General features: G+C 41.8%; 1 protein-coding gene across 5 annotated transcripts in view; it reads right to left on the minus strand.

The window, feature by feature from the left end:
- Positions 1 to 22,389, minus strand: part of Rubicon (run domain Beclin-1-interacting and cysteine-rich domain-containing protein rubicon) — a 114,712-nt gene extending 92,323 nt beyond the window's left edge. For 4 of the 5 annotated variants that reach the window (XR_010953097.1, XM_067784405.1, XM_067784402.1 and 1 more), the window contains exon 1: positions 22,088 to 22,389. Coding sequence is in view for 3 of the 5 variants with exons in the window: in XM_067784405.1 (XP_067640506.1) it covers positions 22,088 to 22,276 (189 nt within the window). In the remaining 2 variants the exon portion in view is untranslated. Of the gene's footprint in view, positions 1 to 21,942; positions 22,056 to 22,087 lie in introns of those variants that run through there. The other variant, XM_067784404.1, reaches the window with a different exon arrangement.
- Between the last annotated feature and the right edge of the window lie 4,953 nt (positions 22,390 to 27,342).

A 27,342-nucleotide genomic window follows, 5' to 3' on the forward strand; every position in this document is an offset into this window, starting at 1 on the left:
ATCATTTCCTACTTGGCAATTCAAGTGGCATAAGAGAAAAAGATGACATCGACGTAGATCTTCCTACACAGCTGAACGAAAGCTTTCGCAGTGCCGGCGACTTAGCGGACCGATTTTGGAGAAGATGGCTCCGTGAATACTTACCGGGTCTCACCAGACGGGCAAAATGGTTCGATAACCCCGAAGTACCAATCGCTCCAGATGACATCGTCATAATCGTAGACGAGAACACAAAGCGGAACACATGGGTAAGAGGAAGGGTACTAGATGTCATACGCAGCGCTGACGGGCAAGTCAGGAGTGCAGTGGTCAAAACCTCCAGCAGCTTGGTCACCCGCCCAGTGGTGAAACTTGCGCGCCTCGATCTGAAATCGGTGAACCCCACACCAGAGCATGAAGTTCACGGAAGGGGGAATGTTAGCGCGCAACAAATCGGTACGCCCTTGAGTACCTAAAGTTACAAATTTATTCTACTTCAAAATGCAACCTTGTGGCTGTATGTCAAGTAAATCGCCTACACGAGTTCAACTGACGTTAAGGCATTGCATTGGAGCCTTTGCCTTTTCCTTTTCTTTTCGTTGGCGGCGTTGAACAAGGAGGACAAGCAGCACAAGTATTTTAACGACCACGCTTATAATTAGAATTACAATCATATAATTGCAATATAAGTTAACTATTTCCTTTGTACAGAATTACACCTGAATTAAATGAATTTTACAAGGTAATACAGCTTAAAATACGTGTTATTTTTCCACCCGCCAACAAGAAGAAACGACGTTCTGCACAATAAACGGAGACGCCCCCACACGTATGGTAGGAAGCTGTCACAGCTCGCCAGATATCTCAATCGTGAGCGCAGAACTCGTAAACTGCGTTAACTGGCAGCCGATGGTAACATTGGCATCCGACCACCTGCCCATACTTATTTCGCTCGAGCGTACCGCCGACTTCATCGTCACTGAAAAACGCACTGTCATAAACTTCAAAAAAGGAAAGTGGAAAGAATATAAATCCTTTACAGATAACCGCTTTGCTGCCCTCCCTATCCCGACTGATGCCCGCCAAGGGGAGCGTGCCTTCCGTAAGGTCATTGAATCCGCCTCGGCACGTCTCATTCCCGCCGGGAGAATTCCCGAAATCCGGCCCACTTCCCGGCGAAGGCCGCAAACTTAGCGGGGGAACGTGACCTTATAAGACAGCTTGATCCAGGTGATATAAGGGATATAAACCAACGCATCAGATTGCTTGTGGATGAACACAAGCGGGCGAAATGGGAGGAGCACCTAAGAGGTTGTAACCTCTCTACCGGTGTGGGTAAACTCTGGTCCACCGTAAAGTCCCTATCGAATCCGACTAAGCGCAAAGACAAAGTTTCCATCGCCTTTGGCGACAAAGTGCTGTCGGATGCGAAAAAATACGCGAGCGCTTTCTGCCGACAATATATAATGCATCCTACGGTCGACAAAGATAGACGGAGAGCCATTAGACGCGCACATAAACACAAATTCAGCGCGTCACCAATCACCATCACCGCTAAAGAGGTTGAGGCCGCCATTGGTCGTGCTAAAACATCCAAAGCAGTGGGCCCAGACGGCATAGCCATGCCGATGCTTAAAAGCCTAGGGAAAGAGGGTTTCAAATATTTAGCGCATGTCTTCAAACTGTCTCTTTCCACCTTTGTCATACCCGAGAAATGGAAAATGGCCAAGGTGGTCCGGCTACTAAAGCCTGGGAAATCAGCTAACATAGGTCGCTTCCCAAGGCAGTCGGTTCTATGTACCGGAGCGACTCGAGATTTTTCCCGACCAAGGACTGTCATTACAGTGTGACCCCATCTAATTTGTTTCGTCCCTCCCACAAATTGTCATCCTCCCAGCAGCTCCTTGCAGTAGGACTGCTCCATATTCTCTTACTCCGGGAAGGCATCGAATCCAATCCGGGTCCGTCTCCTGACCCCGGTCCTTAGAAATGGTTTTGCTGCATCTGCTGGAAAAGAATCTTTTTAGGAGGGTCATACTCTGTTCAGTGTGTTTCGTGCAAGGATGGTTGCATCGGACAGGTTGTTCTGGGCTTGATCCCAAAACCCGACGTCCACGTAACTTTTAAAAATCGTTTGTGGCTCCTCGCTGTTCACGCCCAAGGGCGTCCCGTAGTCTACGCTTAAGCGCCCCCCCCCCCACTACCTTCCAGCAGCCCCGCTGCTCAGCAAGCCACAACAAGTACCCGCTGCTGCTCGCGCCCCACGGCGCCAACAACTCAAACAGCTAATACCACTCATAACTACTACCTTCGTAGTAGAGTTGGTAGCAATGCTGAGCATCAGCCCCTGCCCCCGTCTTCTCCCCCCCCCCCCCCCCCTTTTTTCCGTCAGCAATCGTGCAGGTCAGGGAAACAGACTCTTAGTCCCTACCTCCGTTTGCACCGTCTACCAGCACAGAATATATACATAGGTTTGCGACATCCACCCAATGCAGCTTCTGCCTTGGGTGGTGCCACTTTCCTAGATGTTCAGGTCTCCGCGACGGCAACCCCCCGACGGGTTTCATCGCGCCATGTTGCCAGGTTGCAAACCCAAATCATCCGGGTACCCCAATGCTTGCCCAAGGACGCCCAGTCCCAGGGCCAGAACAGCAATTGCGTCCTGGCCTTCCACAACCCAGGCGTAGTCACCCGTCACTTACCCCCAGAGTGGCGGCGTCTCCCCTTATGCACTTCAGAATTCTGCAGTTAAACTGTAATGGACTAACTGGGAAGATTACGGAGATAGTCGATTTCATGAAGCGGCACAACATCCGCATTGCTGCGATTCAAGAGACTAAACTCACAGCAAGATCTGCATTGCAGACATGCTCTGGGTATAATGTCCACAGGAAAGACCGCGAGAGCGGAAATGGAGGCGGTCTCGCGTTTATCATACACCACTCTGTGCAATATTATATATTTGATCCTGGCATCGACCGCAGGGACAATGTCTTAGAACGTCAAGGCCTATCTGTCCGGTCAGGCGATGCAAACCTAGAAATCATCAACATCTACATCCCTCCTGCCACCTGTTGCCCCAGTGGATACCGCCCTAATATCAGGGCCTTACTCACTGGCAACAATCGCATTATCTTAGGCGATTCCAATGCCCATCATGATCTATGGCATTCAAACTTGCGGGCGGACAGTAGGGGTGAGATGTTGGCGGATCAAATAGAAGTGTTAGCGCCCAACAAATCGGTACGCCCTTGAGTACCTAAAGTTACAAATTTATTCTAATTCAAAATGCAACCTTGTGGCTGTATGTCAAGTAAATCGCCTACACGAGTTCAACTGACGTTAAGGCATTGCATTGGAGCCTTTGCCTTTTCCTTTTCTTTTCGTTGGCGGCGTTGAACAAGGAGGACAAGCAGCACAAGTATTTTAACGACCACGCTTATAATTAGAATTACAATCATATAATTGCAATATAAGTTAACTATTTCCTTTGTACAGAATTACACCTGAATTAAATGAATACAAGGTAATACAGCTTAAAATACGTGCTATTTTTCCACCCGCCAACAAGAAGAAACGACGTTCTGCACAATAAACGGAGACGCCCCCACACGTATGGTAGGGAGCTGTCACAGCTCGCCAGATATCTCAATCGTGAGCGCAGAACTCGTAAACTGCGTCAACTGGCAGCCGATGGTAACATTGGCATCCGACCACCTGCCCATACTTATTTCGCTTGAGCGTACCGCCGACTTCATCGTCACTGAAAAACGCACTTTCATAAACTTCAAAAAAGGAAAGTGGGAAGAATATAAATCCTTTACAGACAACCGCTTTGCTGCCCTCCCTATCCCGACTGATGCCCGCCAAGGGGAGCGTGCCTTCCGTAAGGTCATTAAATCCGCCTCGGCACATTTCATTCCCGCCGGGAGAATTCCCGAAATCCGGCCCCACTTCCCGGCGGAGGCCGCAAAATTAGCGAGAGATCGTGACCTTTTAAGACAGCTTGATCCAGGCGACCCCCAAATAAGGGATATAAACCAACGCATCAGATTGCTTGTGGATGAACACAAGCGGGCGAAATGGGAGGAGCACCTAAGAGGTTGTAACCTCTCTACCGGTGTGGGTAAACTTTGGTCCACCGTAAAGTCTCTATCGAATCCGACTAAGCACAAAGACAAAGTTTCCATCGCCTTTGGCGACAAAGTGCTGTCGGACGCGAAAAAATGTGCGAGCGCTTTCTGCCGACAATATATAATGCATCTACGGTCGACAAAGATAGACGGAGAGCCAATAGACACGCACATAAACACAAATTCAGCGCGTCACCAATCACCATCACCGCTAAAGAGGTTGAGGATGAGTCGTATCGTCCGATATCTCTCCTATCGCCAGTGGCAAAGACGCTTGAAGCCATTTTGCTCCCTTATTTCCAAGCAAATTTGCAGCTAGCCCCTCATCAACATGGCTTCAGAAAACTCCATAGCACTACCACCGCGCTAAATGCCATTAGCACCCAGATAAATTGCGGTTTAAATCAATACCCCGACCATAGAACAGTACTCGTAGCGCTAGATCTATCAAAGCTTTTGATACGGTCAACCTTGGCTCGTTACTGCAAGACCTGGAAGGGTCTACCCTTCCCCCATGTCCTAAACGGTGGACCGCAAATTATCTGGGTGGTCGGGGTGCCACAGGTTAGTGTCCTATCCCCACTTTTGTTTAATTTCTACATATCTAAGCTACCTTCACCACCTGAAGGAGTCACAATCGTTTCCTAGGCCGATGACTGCACAATAATGGCCACAGGCCCAGGCCCAAAGATCGATGCGCTAGGCAATAAAATAAACGGCTACCTCCCTGATCTATCCAGTTTTTTCGCCTCGCGAAACTTGGCATTATCACCGACTAAATCTTCCGCGACCTTATTTACATGCAAACGGTAAAACGGTACGGTTGTGTTTATTTCTGCTCCTTGAATTTTACATTTTAAAATGGTAAAACTATATTCAAATACTTCTTAAGAATAAATAATGTGTGAGACAGAGACTCAAAAAGCGGAAGCAGAAGTTGGTTTCAAGAATATTATACCAAATAAAGTTTGATTTTTTAAATTTAATATATTTGCGAGAAAGTGACTCTAAATAAAGAAAGCAAAACGCATACACTTACAAAGATTGATACATATATATACATATATTCATTCCATATAAAAAATGGAGAGTAAATGCGACAAGTGCAAAAGTACAATACGTGGAGAAGTGTCAAAAATTCGTTGCGAAGGGGTATGTGGGAGATATTATCATTTAGCACCAAAATGCTTTGGCATAGACCAATACAGTGTTAATAAATTAGACGAATGTGAAATGCTTAGATTTATGTGTAATGATTGTGTGCAGTATGTGCATAACGTAGATGACATTCTAAAAGATATGCAGATGGTAGTGAGCAAAAATGGCAAACAACTATCTGAGTACAGGAATGAATTTGATAATGCTCTCAAGAAACATGAAAGAGAAATAAAGCAAGTTTTAAAAGCAGTGGAAGTTGCATTTAGCGACAGAATTAAGGCAATGCAAAAAGCGCAAGAATCATGCGAAAAGAGTGTTGTAGAAGTGAACAAAATACGGGAAATTGCTGAAGGCTTCAAGCGAAGCAGCGAGCAGGTCTGTGATGAGTTGAAAACAAACAAGGATGACAATAAGAAAATGATTGAAGAAATAAGTAAAGAGAATAAAAAAATGTGCAATGAAATAAAGAAAAATGTTAATAGTGTTGAAGCCAAAGTGTCATACGCAGCGATAACAAAAAATGATGGACAAAAAAAAGAAGTGTTACCAGACATTAGAAAGAATCATCCCCTAATTGTCAAGCCGAATAAAAAGCAAAATATAGAAATAACCAAAACTGACCTAAACTCGAAAGTTGATCCTAAAGGGCTGCAAATAACTAATATAGTAGCAAGGCAAAGCGGAGTTGTTATTGTTGAAAGCGAAAATGACCATGAGCGTGACAAAATAAAAAATGCCATTGAGAACAATCTGGGAAATAACTATGAGGTTAAGATTCCCAAAAAAGTGAAACCAGCAGTCATGGTGACTGGTATAAATTTTAAATATAGCGACGAGGAACTGGTGCAAAGAATTAAATGACAAAACATTTGTTTAAGTGAAACGGACATCAAAATTGTTAAGCAATATGAAGTGAAAAAGAACGCGAAAAACTATTATAATGCTGTGATAGAAATGAATGTTGAAGCGTTCGCAAATGTACTAGCTGGAGAGAGGCTTAATGTAGGTTGGGAACGTTGCCGAGTATATGATGCAGTGCAGGTATTGTGTTGTTTTAAATGCAAAGGCTTCAATCACAAAGCGGCTGACTGCAAGGAAAAGGAAGTATGCACAAAATGCTTGGGTGAGCATAAGCATACACAATGCATAAAGGATGCAGTAAACAAGTGCATTAACTGCATACGAGCAAACAAGCAGCTGAATATAGGACTTGACGAAAACCATGATACTCTGGATAGAACTTGTCCCGTATACCAACAAAAGCTAGATGCAAGGAAAAGGAAAGTTGTTTATTAGCAACCAAAGAAAATCCTTACAGCAGCGCAAAAGTCAAAATATTATTCAAATCGAGATAGCAATATATACAACTTGGAATGCATTTATCTTAATATTAGTAGTATCATAGCAAATAAAATCGAGCTGGAACGTCTTATTGAAATAAGAAGACCAAGTATTGTGTTATGTACGGAAACGTGTACAACAGAACATATCTTGGATTCTGAACTTAGTATTCCGACATACAAATGCATTCGTTGCGACTCTCAAAGTAGGCACACTGGCGGTGTTGTCATGTATGTGAATGAAAATATACAATTTAGCATAGTTTGTAATAAAGCTATCAACATGAAGGTGTGGTGCATTATTGTAAAAATAAACAAATGCGCGTTAAAATGGAAAATCGGTGTACTATATCATTCACCAAGTAGCAGTGACTCCACCTTTATTACTTATCTAAATGAAATCATCACTGAACATCTCAAGGAGGCGGATAATAATTTAATAATTGGTGATTTTAATATCAATGTAAATGTATCGTCAACATACTCAAACCAGCTAACAAGTTTATTTGCACAAATGGCAATGATACAAAGGATAAACTTCGACACAAGGATAACAGAGTACTCGTCTACAAGAATTGATTTGCTATTCAGTAACAATGATAAAGTTAAAGCAGTAAATATAGGTGAACATCGCATTTCTGACCATGAGACAATCCACTTCGAAGTGCCAACAACAAAGCTTTGTAAAATGAGAAGGTATGCTACTGTTACATGTTGGGAGTACTATAGTGCTGAAAATCTTTTAACTTTGCTACGAACATGCGATTTCAGCTTTATGTCAATTTCCGGAGTAGAAACTAAAACTAAAGCCCTAAACGAAGTTTTAACTGTGGCTATGCAAGCACTGACTTATATAAAGAGGACCCAAATACAGATAAGAAATAAGTGGTACGACCGAGAATTAACAAACCTGCATAAAAGAAAAATAGAATCTTATAAAACTGCTCGAAATACTGGATTTTGGGACGAATATAACGTCATTAAGAAAATATATAAAAGAACCATAATTTATAAAAAAAAGAAATACATGGAAGATAGAGTAAATCATAACAATGGCGATATGAAACGTATGTGGAAGTGTCTAAAAGACCTCGTCGAGCTTAATGACGTTAAAAAACATATTGTTACGAATATTAGCAAAACTAAGGAGTGCTGCCAGCTCTAAGCCGATCTAAGCAGTGACGTGAATGCACATCAATAATTCAATCATTATGTATCTACATAAACGAATCAATAATTGCGTCTACACATATGTACACATTCCGACGAGCAACATTTACATACAAGGCAGCGAGAGATGAGATGTCACACACCGATGAATTTACTTATACGCTTATGTGTGTGCGGGAGACTGTAAACTACAAACACATGCATATACCTTATCTGAGTTGTCACAAGAGAGAGCAATAATTTGTGCACGTAGTTGTGGCTGGCGATTTTGTAGCCGAAACAACTAGTAACTTCTGGAAATCGAAGAGCCTAGAAGTATGCAGCGTAAACTATAAAAGCGATGCAGGCGAGTAAGAAGTAATTCAGTTTGATTTGAGTTGTCAAGCAGTTGCGATTAAGGCGATATCTAGCGAGCAATAGCAGTACTATTTTGAATAGTAGAGTTTCATTGAGCTATCAGTCAGTGTGGTTATTAAGCAAGCTATTCGTTGCACAGTTTGAGTGTATTGTGAAGTACTTTAATAAAGGCCATTTTGCATTATTACAAATTGGAGTTATTTATTCAACAGTTTAGTGATTCGAACTTAGCAGAGGATTGCAAATAAGAGGATTTGCAAGCAAATTCGTTACAATTGGTGTCAGCAGTGGGATTGTTGAATAAATTCTAGAGGACAACAAGGACATGGCAAAGTAAAGTGAATTGAAGATCCCGCAACTGAAGAAGGAGTTGGAGAGCCGTGGATTGAATACAAGCGGCGTTAAACTCGAACTTCAGGCACGGCTACGAGAAGCAATGGAAGCAGAAGGAATTGATGTGGAAGAGCATGTCTTTCATCTTGATGGCGAGGAGACAACAAAAATTGAAGAGAAGAACGAAACATCGCAGACGGTTACCAGTACAGACTTGAACATGATTTTAGCTGCAATATCTGCTCAAACATCGACAGTGTCATCTCAACTGGCAGAACAGAAGACATATATGGCATCACAACTAGAATCGCAGGAGACACGCATAACATCCAAGATTGAAGCACAAGAAACGCGTATGTCAGAAATGTCGACACAGATTACATCCAAGATTGAAGCACAAGAAACGCGTATGTCAGAAATGTCGACACAGATTACATCGAAGATTGAAGCACAAGAAACGCGTATGGCAGAAATGTCGACACAGATTACATCAAAAATGGAGACACAACTGAAAGCACAAGAGGCACGCATAACAGTACAACTCGAAGCACAAGAGGCGCGTATATCATCAAAACTCGAAGCACGTATGGACGAGAAAATAACGCAGTTTGAGGAAAAAATCGAAGCCGAGGTGGATGCTTTGAGAGGTCGTATACAAGAGTTGTAATTAAACCGCCCAGCTGTTTCAGCAAGCAATACAAAGGTAAAAACACCATCCTTTGACGGTTCTGTTCCTTTCCAGGTCTTTAAGCTACAGTTTGAGAAGACCGCAGCAGTGAACAACTGGAATTCGGAAGATAAAGTTGCTGCACTATTCGTGGCATTGAAGGGGCCAGCAGCGGAAATTCTACAGACGATTCCCGAAGGAGAGCGGAACAATTATGAAGCATTGATGGCTGCTGTAGAACGACGTTATGGAAGCGAGCATAGGAAACAGATATTCCAAATTGAGTTGCAAAACCGCTACCAAAAAGCAAATGAAACATTGCAGGAGTTTGCTTCAGATATTGAAAGATTGGCTCATCTTGCAAATGCGGACGCACCCGTGGAATACACTGAAAGGGTAAAAATCCAGAGTTTCATAAATGGCATACGGGACGTGGAAACGAAGCGAGCTACATACGCAAACCCAAAGCTGACATTTTCTGAAACGGTATCACATGCATTGACTCAGGAAACGGCCTCACTATTGAGTAAACCAGCATACAAAGCTCATCGTGTAGAAGTGGAAAGACCAGATTGGGTAGACACTATTTTGGAAGCACTGAAGGGATCACAACAGAAAAATGCCGGAGTTATTAAATGTTTCAAGTGCGGCAACCCAGGTCATATTGCACGACATTGCAGCAGCGGTCCCAATAGCTCCAACAATGTGGGTGGTCGTAAACGCAGAGCAGAAGGTGATGAGCAAATATCCAAGACCACTCAATCGTTAAACTAAATCGAGTCAGCCGCAAGGGGCGACAGCTGGCTCCCGCAATTGAATGCCCCATAATCTCTATCTCGCAGATTGGAAGAAGATCGAGCAACCTTACTGTTGGAGGACATGTGGACGGAAAGGAACGGTTATTGACTGTAGATACGGGTGCATCTCATTCCATCATTCGAGCGGATTTAGTCAACAAAAAGATAAGACCATTGCTTGGAGCAAGATTACGTACAGCCACGGGAGAGGACACCCAGGTAATTGGAGAAGTAGAATGTGAAGTCGCAATTGGGAACGTCATGGTAGTACACAATTTTATAGTGGCAGAAATTGTTGATGAAATCATAATTGGAGTGGACTTCTTAATCGACCAGGGCATCAAGATCGACATGCAAAGCAAGACGATGCGATATAAAAACATGGATGTACCACTTAATTTCGGCTATGAGAGAGGCTACAGCAGTAAACGAGTGCTGGTGGAAGAGAGTCAGCAAATACCACCAAAATCCGAAGCAGTCATCTGGGCAAAAGTTGATGGAGATTGTGGGACAAACAAATTGTGGGTTGTCGAAGCAGCAAACAAATCAGCACTAAACATACTTGTAGGAAAAACCCTGGCTATGACAAAACAAGATGGACGTATTCCGGTAAGAGTACTCAATGAGTTCAAGTCACCACTCAAACTGACTAAAGGAGCTATTTTGGGAAGATGCCAAGAGGCTGAAGTGGTTATTAACTGTGAACAGCTCCAGGAACACGTTTCAGCTAGTAATACTGATCTTTCAAATGACATCACGGCATGGATGCAGGGACTAGAGGAAGCATATCAGAGTAAGGCAAAACAACTGCTCCTAAAGTACGCGAACATATTTGACCAGGATGATTCTAAACCAGGCCGCACCAACGTTGTGAAACATCAAATTGACACTGGAGATGCGAGACCGATCCGTCAAGCTCCACGTAGTGTTCCACTGGCGAAGCGGGAAGTTGTGAGTCAAATTATTCAAGAAATGAACGACAGCGGCGTCATCGAACCATCAGCTAGTCCATGGAGCTCACCGGTAGTACTTGTAAAAAAGAAGGATGGAAAAATGAGGTTTTGCGTGGACTACCGGAAGTTGAATGACGTAACGAAAAAGGATAGCTACCCATTGCCAAGAATTGACGACACTCTGGACTCGCTATCTGGTACGAAATGGTTTTCCACGCTGGACTTGAAAAGCGGCTACTGGCAAGTGGAGGTGAAGGAGGAAGATAAAGAGAAAACAGCCTTCAGTGTCGGTGATGGTCTTTGGCAATTTACAGTGATGCCTTTTGGACTTTGTAATGCACCAGCTACTTTTGAGAGACTCATGGACCAGGTACTGAAAGGACTACATTGGAAAACATGCTTGGTGTACCTGGACGACATCATCGTATTGGGCAAGAACTTTGATGAACATCTTAAGAACTTGGAGGAAGTTTTCCAGAGAATAGCTGGCGCTGGTCTGAAGTTAAGTCCCAAAAAGTGTGCGCTGTTTAAAAAGGAAGTCAATTATTTGGGTCACAAGGTAACGACAGAGGGCATCTGCACTGCGAAGGAAAAAATAGAGGCTGTACAGGATTGGCCAAGACCACAGAATCTACATGAATTGAGGAGTTTTCTTGGGCTGTGCACATATTACCGCCGATTTGTACCAAATTTTTCCAGCGTAGCCCATAGCCTCCATGAGCTTACAAGAAAAAACAAAGCTTTTGAATGGAAGAAGGAGCAAGAAGTGGCTTTCCAAACATTGAAGGAGCGTTTGTGCACTGCCCCAATGTTAGCATATCCGATTCCAGGAGCAACATTTATTCTAGATACCGATGCAAGTGGATATGCTATAGGAGGCGTTTTATCACAACTGGTCGATGGACAGGAGAAGGTAGTTGCATATTACAGCCGTTCGATTGGAAAACCAGAGAGGAACTACTGTGTTACGCGGAGAGAGCTGTTGGCATTGGTAGAGTGCATTAAACATTTTCACAAATACCTCTACGGCCAGCGATTCCATGTCAGGACAGATCACGCAGCATTGAAATGGCTTCTGCAGTTCCGTAATCCGGAAGGACAATTGGCACGGTGGATCGAGCGACTTCAAAGCTATGACTTTTCCATTGAGCATCGAAAAGGTAGTACCCATGGAAATGCCGATGCAATGTCACGAAGGCCATGTAGTTTGGAATGCAAGCACTGTTCAAAGGCCGAGGCTAAAGAAGACATTATAGATGTCCGGCTAATGACTATAACGTGTACGGATGAATGGGACAAGGAACAACTAAGAAAGTGTCAGCTAGAAGATACAGATCTGTCACATGTTATGCAAGGGCTCGAACGAAACGAAAGACCAAGCAGAGAGGATATGTCAGCAGAGAGTCCCATTGCGAAGTCATATTGGGCACAGTGGAACAGTTTGGAATTGATATCCGGTTGCTTGCATCGAGTATGGGAGAGTGAGGATGGTCAGTGCAAGAAGAAACTTATAGTTGTTCCCAGAAAGAGGATTCCTGACGTGCTCAGCGAGTTGCACAATGGTCCAAGTGGAGGCCATCTTGGAATCACGAAGACACTCGAGAAAATTAAGCAGAGATTCTATTGGGTTGGTTGCCGTCAGTCGGTCGCCGAGTGGATTGCCAATTGCGAGGTATGCAACAGAGCGAAAGGGCCCAAAACCCGAAGTCGTGGCCAGATGAAGCAGTATATTTCAGGTGCACCATTTGAAAGGATTGCCATGGATGTCGCAGGTCCATTTCCTACTAGCAACCGCGGAAACAAATACGTACTGGTGGTTATGGATTATTTCAGTAAATGGCCAGAGGTATACCCAATCCCAAACCAAGAAGCAGAAACAGTAGCAGAAGTGGTTAAAAACGAATGGGTTGCAAGGTATGGTGTACCAATGGAGTTACATTCTGACCAAGGCAGGAATTTTGAATCAGCTGTGTTCCAAGAACTGTGCAAGAAGTTGGGCATTCGAAAAACACGGACAACTGCATTGCATCCCCAGTCCGATGGTATGGTGGAACGTTTCAATAGAACATTGGAGGAGCATTTAAGGAAAGTAGTCGACAAGTACCATAAGGACTGGGATACACACATATCATTATTCTTGATGGCCTACCGATCGGCAGTACATGACACAACGGGCCAAACTCCCGCAAAGGTAATTTTTGGCAATGACCTTCGACTGCCAGCTGATTTGAAGTATGGGATAGATGCCGATGCGGAGAGGAATGTCAAGAAATCCACTGATGCCTTAGAAGAAGAGCTGAGAGAGATACACGATCTGGTAAGGCAACGAGCAAAGATTATGAGTGACAAGATGAAAGCGAGGTACGATAAAGCAATTAATTCGGAAGGGTTTCAGGAAGGAGATTTGGTGCTGCTATACAACCCACAACGAAAAAAAGGTTTGTCCCCGAAATTGCAGTGTAACTGGGAAGGCCCATACAAAGTTGTAAAACGGATCAACGATGTAGTGTACCGCATACAAACCACTACCAAACCACGAACCAAAATGAAAGTGGTTCATTTGGAGAGATTAGCAGCGTTTAGATCGAGAGATTTGTCTGATCGGGACGATCAGACTTAGGTGGAGGGCAGTGTTACGAATATTAGCAAAACTAAGGAGTGCTGCCAGCTCTAAGCCGATCTAAGCAGTGACGTGAATGCACATCAATAATTCAATCATTATGTATCTACATAAACGAATCAATAATTGCGTCTACACATATGTACACATTCCGACGAGCAACATTTACATACAAGGCAGCGAGAGATGAGATGTCACACACCGATGAATTTACTTATACGCTTATGTGTGTGCGGGAGACTGTAAACTACAAACACATGCATATACCTTATCTGAGTTGTCACAAGAGAGAGCAATAATTTGTGCACGTAGTTGTGGCTGGCGATTTTGTAGCCGAAACAACTAGTAACTTCTGGAAATCGAAGAGCCTAGAAGTATGCAGCGTAAACTATAAAAGCGATGCAGGCGAGTAAGAAGTAATTCAGTTTGATTTGAGTTGTCAAGCAGTTGCGATTAAGACGATATCTAGCGAGCAATAGCAGTACTATTTTGAATAGTAGAGTTTCATTGAGCTATCAGTCAGTGTGGTTATTAAGCAAGCTATTCGTTGCACAGTTTGAGTGTATTGTGAAGTACTTTAATAAAGGCCATTTTGCATTATTACAAATTGGAGTTATTTATTCAACAGTTTAGTGATTCGAACTTAGCAGAGGATTGCAAATAAGAGGATTTGCAAGCAAATTCGTTACAATATCACTAAAATTGTAATTAACGGTGAATGCCTGGAAAATGAATATGATATAGCTAATGCCCTAAATAACTTTTTTATACAAAGTATTGTTGAAATTAATGATAGCATCGAAGAAATTGTAAATGGGGATGAAATAAGCGCAAATCATAGTAATCCATTTGAAACATTTAAATTTACTGACATTGTAGTGGACGATATTATTATTATCACAAAATCACTTAAAAACAAATATGGCGGCGACAAGCTTTTATCGGAGGGTGTCGTTAAAGATGCCATGACATATACTGCTAATTTCTACAAAGACATAATTAACGAATCCTTAAACAGCGGTATTGTACCTAGTTACTGGAAAATTTCAACAATAATACCTGTTGAAAAAGTAAAAAATACAATGAAACCCGAGGAACTACGTCCAATTAACACGTTACCTACAGATGAAAAAATTATGGAGACAGTGGTGAAGGATCAACTTGTGGCATACTTAGAGAAGCACAATGTGATTATCCCAGAACAATCGGGATTCAGGAAGAGCCATTCTTGTGAAACAGCGTTGAATATGGTAATTGCAGATTGGAAAGAAGACATGGCGGACAAAAAATTTACGGTGTCTGTCTTCTTGGATTTAAAACGGGCTTTTGAAACTGTCGATAGATCTGAGCTATTGGACGTTATGTTTAAAATTGGTATAAGAGGAAAGGCTTTGGAATGGTTCCGGAGTTATTTGGGTGACAGAAAACAGAGAACGATAATTGGAAAGGAGGTTTCATCAGTGGTGGATGTTAACATTGGTTTACCACAAGGCTCGGTCTTGGCGCCAATATTGTTTACATTGTATATCAATGATATCAAAAGATGCTTAAAATATTGTAAAATACGTCTATTTGCGGATGATGCATTGCTTATCATAAGTGAAAAATATGCAGAATGTGCCATGCTGAAAGTACAAGAAGACCTGGACTCGCTATACAAATGGTTATGCCTTAGAAAACTGAAATTAAATGTCGAAAAAACTAAGTTCATGATATTTTGTAAAAACACTACTATCATAAGTAACAATAGTTTAAATAATATTACGCTGAAGGTAAAAAACATGGAAATCCGAAGAGTAGAAAAAATTAAGTATTTAGGAGTTTTGATTGATGATAATCTAAATTTTGGAGAGCATGTAACTTATCTGGAAAGGAAAATTGCACAGAAAATAGGCTTCATGTATAGAACATGTAAACATATCTGTCAAAGTCATAAAATATTGGTATATCGTTCAATTATTGAACCACACTTTATTTATTGTCCTACTATTCTGCTATTAAGTAATGATATATATATTAAGAAACTTCAAATACAGCAAAACAAGGCAATGCGATTTATTTTAAAATGTCCTCCAAGAACGCCAAAAATTGTAATGCTCAATAGATTAAACTGGCTTAGTATTAAACAGTCAGTTAGTTATTTCACATTGAAAATTATACACCAACTTAAGTTAGGAATGTTACCGAATTACCTGAGTAGTAAAATACATTATAATCATGAAATCCACAATTATGGAACAAGAAATTGCAATAATATAAGACTGCCTAGAATAAGAACTGAGTTCGCCAAAAGGTCTATTGAATATTTAGGGTATAAAATGTATAATGAGTTACCTTCTGATTTGAAAGACTGTGAAAATATTAGTAAGTTCAAAGAAAAATTGTTTTTATATTGTACGTCACTAAATGTGACATGAGTATTTATGTTTAATCTCTTATTTTAACCTAAACTAGGTCTTAAAGACCGTAATAATAAATAAATAAAATAAATAAACATGGACTTCCCAAATGTCGACCATTTTTAACATCCACGTCGATGGCACTACGCTACCGACTGTCCTACACCCCAAAATCTTGGGTGTGACGGTTGATCAGGATCTACATTTTGGTGAGCACGCAGCCGCAATTGTTCCGAGAATTCAGAGCCGTAACAAAATCCTCAAATCCCTCCCAACAGCAACATCAAAAAAATAGTAACAAAAACAAAAAATGTAATGTTTAAAAATATGACAATAAATTAACCAATTAATTAACAATAGATAATAGACAATTGATAAGACATTTTCATTAAAATATATTTAATAGAGCTAAGCCTGAAGAACAGAAATTAAGATTAAAGGAGAGTTGCAATAGTAGTGCGACTGTAAGTTTAACCTTTAGGGAACGTTGAAAAAACAGGATAAGAAATCAGTAAAGTACATAAGTTATGGAAGGAAATGAGAGACAATTATAAAAACAGACTAACTCTTTCTTGAAATGCAGTGCATTACTTATTTGCCGTATTCTAGTTGGAAAGGAGTTCCAAAGACGGATCGAAGTGACAAAGAATTGCGGTTCATGAAACTAATATACGATATTTAACATGCGCGAGAAGCATTGACCTTGTTAAATGAAGAAATTTAAGCCTTCGAAATAGGTAATGAGGTTCTTTGGTGTAAATTATCCTATGTAAGGTAATAAGAGTTCTAACCTTTAGAAGGTTGTCAAAGGATATGTCTAGCAACTTTTCAGAGTAATAGGAAACGTGATCAAGCCTATTCAGCCCATATACATATCTGGCAATGCTATTGTAAGCAACATTTAACTTCTTTTTGCTCGCATAGTCAAAGCTAGAAAAAATCTCACAGCCATAAAGAAGCGTGGGTATTAAGTACGCTTTGGATAAAGTAATCGTATATGTAGCGGGGTGAAATAATGTGTCAACCACAGTGTACGGAGCATTCCGTAAACTTTTCCTACCGTGTTAAAGATATGGTCTTTCCATGTAAGTGTTTTGTTAAAAACTATACCAAGATCTCTTGCCGTGTCAACATATTCTATAACAGAGTTTTCGAACATAATATTATCTAAGGCATTTGTAGCAAGCGGCTTTCTACGAATGACGATACATCTCGACTTTCGAGGATTTAGAAGCCCATACACCTATTTGGCCCAGATCGTGATTCAAGTTACTTATACATAAACTGGTACAATCGACAGGACAGCACCACCCCAGCGGGTCAGGGGGTTAGAATATACCCGCGGTAGGTATGCCTGTCGTAAGAGGCGACTAAAATACCGGATTGGCCTGAAGGTTTAATGTGGCCATATAAATCGTTCCCGAGATGGTCGGGCCAGCACCTTAATGATGCTGTGTTACCGGAGCGTACCGGATCTGTAAACGGCAAAGGACCATCACATCGATCACTCCCTAAACCTTCGGGGAGCAACCGTATCGCTACAACAACAACAACAACAACAGGACAGCACGTATACAATTGCACATCGTCAGCGTAGATGTGCACGTCGCAATACTTGAGAACACTAGGCAGGTCATTAATGTACAATACAAATAACAAGTTTGACTTTCCACTATCTACACATACTGCTTGGGTTCTGCCATATAGCTAGGAACTGATTAGGTTGGTTGCATGACTCGAAAAATTAAACAGGTTTTTCAGCTTCCTACATAGTAGTGTATGGTCGACAGAGTCAAAGGCTTTTGAATGGTCAAGGGGGATTAGAAAAGCCGTAAATTTATCATCGATGCGCTGCCTTATATCCTCAACTACAGAAAGGAGTGCCGTATTACAGATTCTCTTTGGGCGGAAACCAGACTGATGGTCTGCCAGGAGTTTATTTTCACGCACATATGTAGCGACGTACGACCTTCGAGAGGAAAGGTAGTATGGCTATAGGCCTGTACACATTGTTCTGTTTCGGAATCGGTATAACTTTAACAGCTTTTCAACATTTTGGAAAGACACAGGTCGTAAGAATGGAGTTTATTAAATATGTTATGTGGGGAAGGATAATGCGTTGGACTTCACCGAAAGTATAGCTTGCACAAATTCCCAATCATCGACACTGTCAAACTCAATGGGACTTGCATCAACATTAACACGAGCACAGTAATTGTCAGCAGCCGAAGAAAGAAGTTTTACAAAATTATCACTGAAATCGTTGACATCGACATGGGGGAAACTAAGAGAGCCGTCTTGGATTTGCCAATCCCCATTCCTTCATTTTATTCCAAGTTTCCTTCGAATTTAAAGCGGAACTAAACTTATTTTTGTAGAACTCAACCTTAGCCGATCTTATGGCTTTGTTGGTAGTGAATCGGGCGGCTTTGAAGCGTAGATGCATATCAACAGTTCGGTATATTTTCCACCGCGAGTAAACCAGGTTACGCAAGTGTATTAAATGTCTTATTCTGCCGCCAAACCATGGGTTGTTATAGTGCTTCATCACCTTAAGTTTTGTTGGAACGTGGCCATCATAGAGCTTATTTATATTATCTTGGAGGAACTTTGTCTGATCATAAACCGATGAGAATTATTCCCCACTCGACAGACGCCACTGCTTCAGCAAGTTTACTATAATTTATGCATTTGTTCATACTCTTGACTAAGAAAACTCGATCAGATGCAGATGAATCAGTACAACACGTCATAAATACAATTATACATTCCGGTGTTGGACCGACCCACCCAAGGTAATTTTTTATAAGCGCGATTCGGCACAAAAATACTATGGATACCACCTCCGGTTTCGGAAGGACCCGAGGGTCATTTTTCGGTTTTTTGTTAATATCTTTTGAACGAGTAAAAATTTTTATTTTCCGCCTTCGGATTATTAATGCTGATGTCAAGACGCGTCGATAGACACCTCTGGATATTTGGTAGCGTATTAGCAGTCGACCCTTCAACTAGACTATTACCCGCAATTCTAATACAATGTTGTTTCTTTGATACAACAAAATCACACTTAATAAATTTAGTGGGACATTACTCACCAAACTGAAGCACACCATATACCGAATTTACTTAAATCCAGTTCATTAATTTTTTTCTCACATTGAGAAATGCGAACGTCAAATTAAAATTCTAGAAACGTTAATTCCATTGAATAATGCAAAATGGAAATAATCACCACCTATTCCATTTCATGAAATAACGCAAATATGCAAATAAGCACCATCTATTGGTATGAACCGTAGCCGTAGATTGGTGTGATATATCTCATGAACCGCTCAATCAAACTTTACAGAAACCATCTACATGATAGCCCAAATGTACCGTAGAAATTTGGTTGAATTTGACGGAGCCGGTCTCAAGTTATAAAGTAACACCAAAAATGTGCACTTATTTCTATATACATATATAGAAAGAAATTGTATATATTTTTTCTTAGCTTCATGATTGAAAAAATATGTGTACGTGAAAAAAATAATATTTTTAATGAAAAGTAAAATTTCAACAAGTATAAAATTCATTATTCAGTCAACAAATATATTCATAAAAGATTCAGAAAGCTGAATGAAAAATGATTATAAATTTTTGATCACCTAACATAAGCACATTTGATTCAAATATGATTCCAAAATGTGATTGAAAAACTATATTCAGTTTTTGATCATCAAAATTAAGCAAATTTGATTATTCTTTTTGTTGATATTTATGAAATATTAAAATTTATTCATCAAAGTACTTCAAAAATGATTCCAAAGTGTTCGAATAATAATTTTCAGTTTTTGATCACCAAAAGTATTCATATTTGATTATTTCTATTGTTCAATTGAATGATACTCATTTTTTAGTCAAAAAGAGTAATCAAGTTGTATTGATATGTAGAGGAATTCAAAATTTAATCACCTAAATGCTGAGTGGGGAGCAGGTAGGTATCGATTGCTAATTCGCGTCCAAAAATATCGGGAGAGTGGTCAAAAGATGTGTATTGAATCCGAAGGCGGAAAACAAAATTTTATTTTTAATATAATTAATTTTGATCCCACCCCATTGGTGGACCGGCCAGTGTGCTCTGCGCAAAAATACTATGGATCCCACCCCGGTTTCGGTGGCACACGGGGTAATTTCGGTTTTTAATATCTTTTAACCAAGCTAAAATTTTTTCTACCTTCCAATTACTGTTACTGATCAGCGGCCACCGTGGTGTGATGGTAGCGTGCTCCGCCTACCACACCGTATGCCCTGGGTTCGCACCCCGGGCAAAGCAACATCAAAATTTTAAAAATAATGTTTTTCAATTAGAAGAAAATTTGTCTAAGCGGGGTCGCCCCTCGGCAGTGTTTGACAAGCGCTCCGGGTGTATTTCTGCCATGAAAAGCTCTCAGTGAAAACTCATCTGCCTTGCAGATGCCGTTCGGAGTCGGGGTAAAACATGTAGGTCCCGTCCGGCCAATTTGTAGGGAAAATCAAGAGGAGCACGACGCAAATTGGAAGAGAAGCTCGGCCTTAGATTTCTTCGGAGGTTATCGCGCCTTATATTTATTTTTTTTATTAATTACTGATACTGATGTTGGACGCATATTAGCAGTCAACCCCTGTTCTGGACTATAACCAGAAACGATACCATTGTAAATTTTACCAAGTAGCGCAACTAACAGCTGATCGGTGAAAATTCGCACATTCACACGCACAGTTCTCGACTCAGTTTCAAAACAAAACTTTAGATTATTTAATTCAAATTTTAAAGTGAGATAATCCTTACAAATTTATGTATACAGAATATATATGGCGTTTTTGTTGTTATTAAAACAATAGTTTTATTTATATTAAAGCTTTTATCATTTTTTTTTTAACTTTGAAAAATCTCCGAACACCATTCCTTCATTATATGACATTCGACTGCCTAGTCCACTGCCTTCCACTCTATTCGCAACATAACCTCTACTTAAGCTGCCAAACTATATAGTAAACAATGAACGATACAATATAGAGACATTAAAAAAAAATAAATGTAAGGCGCGATAACCTCCGAAGAGATCTAAGGCCGAGCTTCTCTTCCAATTTGCGTCGTGCTCCTCTTGATTTTCCCTACAAATTGGCCGGACGGGACCTACATGTTTTATGCCGACTCCGAACGGCATCTGCAAAGCAGATGAGTTTTCACTGAGAGCTTTTCATGGCAGAAATACACTCGGAGTGCTTGCCAAACACTGCCGAGGGGCGACCCCGCTTAGAAAAATTTTCTTCTAATTGAAAAATCTTATTTCTAAAATTTTGATGTTGCTCTGCCCGGGAGTTGAACCCAGGGCATACGGATTGATAGGCGGAGCACGCTACCATCACACCACGGTGGCCGCATAGAGACATTGCATACACGAAAAATCGTGTGAGGCAAGCTTCACAAAATTCTAGTAGGTCACATTCACCACTTACCACAGCAGAATTTGTTAAACTACCACTGTCTGTATTTGTTATTTAATAATTATTTGTACACTTTTTATTCAGCTAATGTGTTCAGAATTTTAACTTTTACTCACTAAAACTCCAATCAGTGTATTTCTGTGCTTAAATTATGTTAAAACTTGTGTTAAAGTTTTTGGTGGTGAAAGTGCCCTACTAGAATTTTGTTACGCTCCGCTGCTTTCCACCGAAGTTCGCGCATGCAATATCTTTATATTCAAAAATTTTTGACAAAATTCTAGTAGGTCACATTCACCACTTACCACAGCAGAATTTGTTAAACTACCACTGTCTGTATTTGTTATTTAATAATTATTTGTACACTTTTTATTCAGCTAATGTGTTCAGAATTTTAACTTCTACTCACTAAAACTCCAATCAGTATATTTCTGCGCTTAAATTATGTTAAAACTTGTGTTAAAGTTTTTGGTGTGGTGAAAGTGACCTACTAGAATTTTGTTACGCTCCGCTGCTTTCCACCGAAGTTCGCGCATGCAATATCTTTATATTCAAAATTTTTGCTCTAACCTTCGAATAATCCGCAGAGCATTTTCCGTATATGCGATTTTTTGGGGAAAAAATAGACCCGCCCTAATGAAGGCGTATTGCAATACTAGCAACATTTTCAGGCCACCACATACATATTTACTGTTTATAATGAAGGGTTACTGACCGTGCCAACATCTTCCTTTAAACGTAATCCATGACGCAATATCTCTACTACGGTTAATATTATGTTGTCATATTTGGAAGTGAATGTACTTTCCTCAACAACTCTATCGTGGGTAGCTTGCTCGTTGAGAAACCATAGGCTACAAGCTTTCTTCAAATTGGCCAATAGTACTTGCAAATCAATTTCCATTTTATTAGCACTAATTTTGTAATTTTCCACACCTGTATATCATAATAAAATTGTTATGACGCTTTCATGAATAAATTAACAAATATTTTCGCTTTCATCATAGTGACTTTGCAAACTTATCGAGCATTTTGCGAATTTCTCATGGTTCAATTATGTACAGGTTGGCTCATCTCATCAGCTGATTTTATTTATGTCATTGCATGGTCGAACGGATTGTCAAAAGGAGATGGCAAACTCAAAATGAAACCAACCCATTGGCAACATTTTACTTGCACATACAAAAAATGCTAAGTTTTATGTTTCCATTCCATACCATTCGCACCAACCCCAATACACAGATTTTGACAATTTGAACAGACATATTTTGTTGCTTTACAGATGAGCCAACCAGTATATAGTTGAACCATGCGAATTTCTGTATTGATTATAGCAGAAGCGCACAAATTACATACAGAAATTGTGCATTCACGAGTTCAAAATTGCTTTGTTCTGCGCATTTACGTCACACTTGACTGCTTCAGCGAATGAAAGAAAGAGAAAAAAACAAGAGCTAAAGGAAAATGACATTGTGAATGATGACTAAGTGTGATATCTTCTGCATAAACGTAAAAATTCCAAAGTGATTGGATCACCTGATTTGTAAATGACTATCGCTGTCTCATTCTGTATCTCTTTCTATCACCCGCTGAAGATAGGCGCCGCCATATTGAACAGCTTGTCAAAACGCTGAAAAGTAGCCATATTGAACAGCCTGTCAGGCAGTTGACAGATAAGATAACACACTTAGTCATCATTCACAATGGAAAATGACGTAAAATTGCTCATAAAAAACAGCTGAACTAATGTTTATATGCGCAATGCGCCACCTTCTATATTTCCATCATGGGAAAAGCGATAAGATGTCGATAGCTGTATAATTAATCTAAGACAGTTAATCTATGGTTTCACATATGTCCCATTCATAGACCATAAGCTATTAAAGGGCGAATTAATGGTGACTTATAACCATAACGCCATAACCAGATAAAACAGCTGATCACACCTACCTTATGGAAATCAATGTAATCGAATTAGCGTTAAGGGCCCATTACTGATACTTAGCATAGACTTGACTTGACTTGGCGTAAACTTGGCAATTTAGCAACGATTATACTCCATTGTTGTACCGCCCGATAGGGAGGGTTCTTCTGAGACTCTCCATTTCAAGATCATATTCTCAGTTAGGTTGTTGCCAAGTGTTATATCTAGGACCTCTGCCCTGACTCTCGTAACAAACGTCGGTTTTCTCCCGACGTTATATATATTCAAATCGTTGCTGACTATATATTCTAACAAACACTCACCCCTTTGGCTGGTATCACTGCTGCCCCACTCTGTTTTCTGGGAGTTAGCATCGCTTTCTATGATCAACGGAAATTTCGCTCTTCTGCAGTGCTCCACTAGCTTCTGCAAGTTATCTGGAGGGACTGTGCTGTTGTCCCCCGGGACAATGCTGGTGTTGTCTCCATTCCATTCACCTTTGCCTCGATCTGCACCGCCACCAAATCCCGACTTAAAAATTCTGTAATACAGAAATATTTAATATTTGCTTTAAGCATTACACATGCTCTTGGTCTCTGCTGTGAGAGATCCCAAACAACTTTGATATTACTCACATTAAGGCCCCTCACCTGTCCCTTGTAAGCCCAAGGTTCTTGAATGAGGGCGATGCCCAGATCATCCGAGGCGAACCTCCTCGCCAGTACAGCCGAAGCTGCAATGGCGTGATGGAGGTTGATCTGGGCAATTTTTATGCTTGTGCCAGTAATTTTGGCCCAGCCGGCGTCATCGGATCATCGTCATCCGACAATCCGCTCTCGCTTTCGTCCCGCCTATTCAGCTCCAGCTACTGGAGGTCGAAGCCCTCGATGAGCTCTTGTGTGGTGGGGATTTCTCCTTCATCGCAAGGCTGCACGATTGTGTAGTTCTTGCTTGCTGTGGTGTGAGGGTTTGTGATCTCGCGAGCTCTGATGGTATCGGTGATCGCGTCCGTCATATCCTCGTCCGACAGCTCGCCTCTGTCGGCGCCCTCTGCATCCGCCTTGTCGTAGGGCTGCTCATTATTCCCTGGTTGCCTCTGCCTTCAGGGTCTCACTAGGACCAGGCCGTACCTATAGTGCAGCTTAAATCCGTTTCTGCGTGTAATTTGGTACGATTCCTCGTCTATGCCCACGTCGAGACCTAGGCCTGTTTCCTCTGCGCTACAGTTAATAACGCGCCATCTCTGCGTCCTGAGGCCCTCATTTTGGTTGGCGAAGAGCCGTAACGCAAACTCTTTGGGGCGTTCCGCACTCTTGGTGAGGAACATAATCACATTATGCGTTGGCGGTATTTCATCCCAGCGTCTCGTGCATAATTGCGGCCCTGTCCACCCCTCAAACGTCGGTATCACTTCAACGAGCCACTTAACCGTTTTCTCGTCCTCGCAATCTACGAGGAGGAGCCTTGCTCGGAAGTACACCCCGCAAAAAAACTAGGGCATGCCCACACCCCCTGAACACTCCGTCCATTATGAGCTCTTGGAGATTCGTCAGGTCCTCTTGACTTAGGGCCTCCGCTGGGTAGTTACTGGGCAAAACAGCTATTCGTATACCCCTAAGGGCTTCCGAATAGCTCTGCTGCCTTAGTGCCATCTCTGCGGGTACCCCAGTCGCCCTGGCTAGAGTCTCCCTGCCCGTGGGTGCAGTGTTCCTGGGAGCGTGGGCCGTTGCCTCTTTGAACTTGGAGTTTCCTCCGGCGTAATTTGGCCGATCCTACGCTTTTCAGCGGGATCGGGCGCATGCTAGTCAGCTGCCGCTGGCTGTGTTCTCCTTCCTTCTATACTTTCTCTTTGAGCAGTGGCTTTTCTTTGCCCGTGGTCTGGTTCGTGTCTGTGCTCATCTGCCCTGGCTCTTTCCTCCCTGGGCGACAGGCCCTCCTCGAGACATCAGAGATATCTTTTTACCCCAGCCCCACTTAGTCCAAAGCGCCTCTTATCATCCAGCGCTCCTGGACTGCCCCGTGGTGGAAGTGCAGGTTGTCTGCCTCTGTTGTGCCTTCTGTTAGGCCGCCTTCACTTCTCCGGGTTCCGCTCTTTACTGTTCCCTTCCTGGGACTTTTCATAGTTGCTCTGTGAGCTGCTACCTGAGTCATGCTCCGACGGTGAGCGCCTAGACTTACTCGTCCCTCTAGAGGGACTGCTAGGGTGGTGGTTTTCGTGCTTGGATGCACCGTCGTAGCCTCTCTTTGTCACCTCTTCTCGCTCTTCGGAAGTCAATTCTTTTTTTTTTCCTAGCGGCCCGCGCTGCGCAATGGAGGTACTGGGACCTCCATGGATCGCGGGTTTTTTGCCTGCCGCCGCCTTCTGCTCTCCTTGTTGGCCTTGCCTGCGCTGCTCACCAGTATATAGGGGTCCACCGGGGATCGCGGGTTTCTTTGTTTCCTGGTTGGAATGCTCTTCGGGCCCGCGCTGCTCTCCTTGGGTTTTGGTGTTGCCCTTGGGGTTCGCGGTTTTAAGAGCCGGTTCTCTGTACACCCCAGTGCTTGTGGAGGGGGATTCATCCCTCTGATGCTCTAGGAAGAGCATTGCCTCCTCTCTCGTGAGGGTCTCAGGAATTGCGTGTAGTACGTGCGTGGCCTACCGCTTCTCTGCCTGCTGCTCTTCTTGGAGCCCGTTATCTTCGATGTGCTTTTATTGTTGTTGTTTGTTTTTTGTTGTTGTTCATTCTATTATTCTTACGACAACTTGCTTGACGTGGCAAGCGTTGTTGTCAATGTTTTAATTTGGAGAACTCGGTCCGCGGCGGCAGAGTCGTTTGACGCGGTAAGGCCATGGTTACTCCCCAAGGTGGCCCGGTGTTGGGGAGGCGCCGTTATAATACAGCCGGTGTTGTGGCCCTCCTGGCTGCAAACCAGTCCATTGGGCACGGTGACGCATGACACCCTGGATCAGGAAGTGACAGTTCCTGGTTACCGATCGCATTTGACCACATCTGTCAGCTGAGCGCGGTTGCCCCGCTCCCATCTGACCAATTAGTATCGTATGCGATCGGCGTAAGCCCCTGCACCGCTACAAGGTGACTGTCTTCGCAGGAGATAGCGCATGTAAACAAAAGATCAGCTGTTTTTATGGTAAATTTTTACATCAGTTACCTTTAGCTCTTGTTTTTTCTCTCTTTCTTTCATTCGCTCAAGCAATCAAGTGTGACGTTTTTCGCAGAACGAAGCAATTTTGCACTCGTGATTGCGCAGTTGTCTGTGTGATTTGTGATTCTAACCAAATATTTTCAACATTATTATCGATAGCCAGGGAATATTGCCAAAAACGTACATCACTAGAATCCTCAGATTTTTGACCATTGTAAACTTTACCAAGTTGCGCAACTAACAGCTGATCTCTCAAAATTAGCACACACAAACATCACCTTGGCCTTATTACGGAAATCTTTATAAGTTAAATTTTTAAACAGACATAAATTGTTATAATTTTGGAATATATAGCATCTAGGACACCTTAATTGCAGTAATTGAGAGAAAATGTTTGCTTATACTCAAGTATTTAATTATTTTTTCTAAATTTATCTTTAATATTGATACAATGACTGAAGTTATATTAATCCAATGCATATCTGCTCTTCCTACTGTTCTTCATTCCACTCCATTGGAGTGCCTTCTTTCACTGAATTCGAGTGCCTTCCACTCTATTCGCAACGCAACCTCAATTTAGCTGGCAAACTATATATTAAACAATGTTTTTGACAGCTATCAACTTTATTGTTAAACTTTTTTCGGTTTCCCACCTGACGGGTTTTGGCAGAAAATGCATCATCTAATGTTGGTCGATCCCGTGATTTTTGCGGAACAATGTTATTTGTGATTGTGACCTCTCAGTCACAGCGGCTTTTAACAGTGACTGTGACTGAAAAAAAAAAATACCACGCCAACAGGAATTAGTTTTGGTGACTCTATACGACAGCATGACACTGCTAATATGCGTCCAAAAATATCGAGAGAGGTGTCAAAAGATGCGCATTGACCTCAACAACAAT

Source organism: Eurosta solidaginis, chromosome 4 (genome assembly GCF_040869045.1).
Source record: "Eurosta solidaginis isolate ZX-2024a chromosome 4, ASM4086904v1, whole genome shotgun sequence".
Classification (NCBI taxonomy): domain Eukaryota; kingdom Metazoa; phylum Arthropoda; class Insecta; order Diptera; family Tephritidae; genus Eurosta; species Eurosta solidaginis.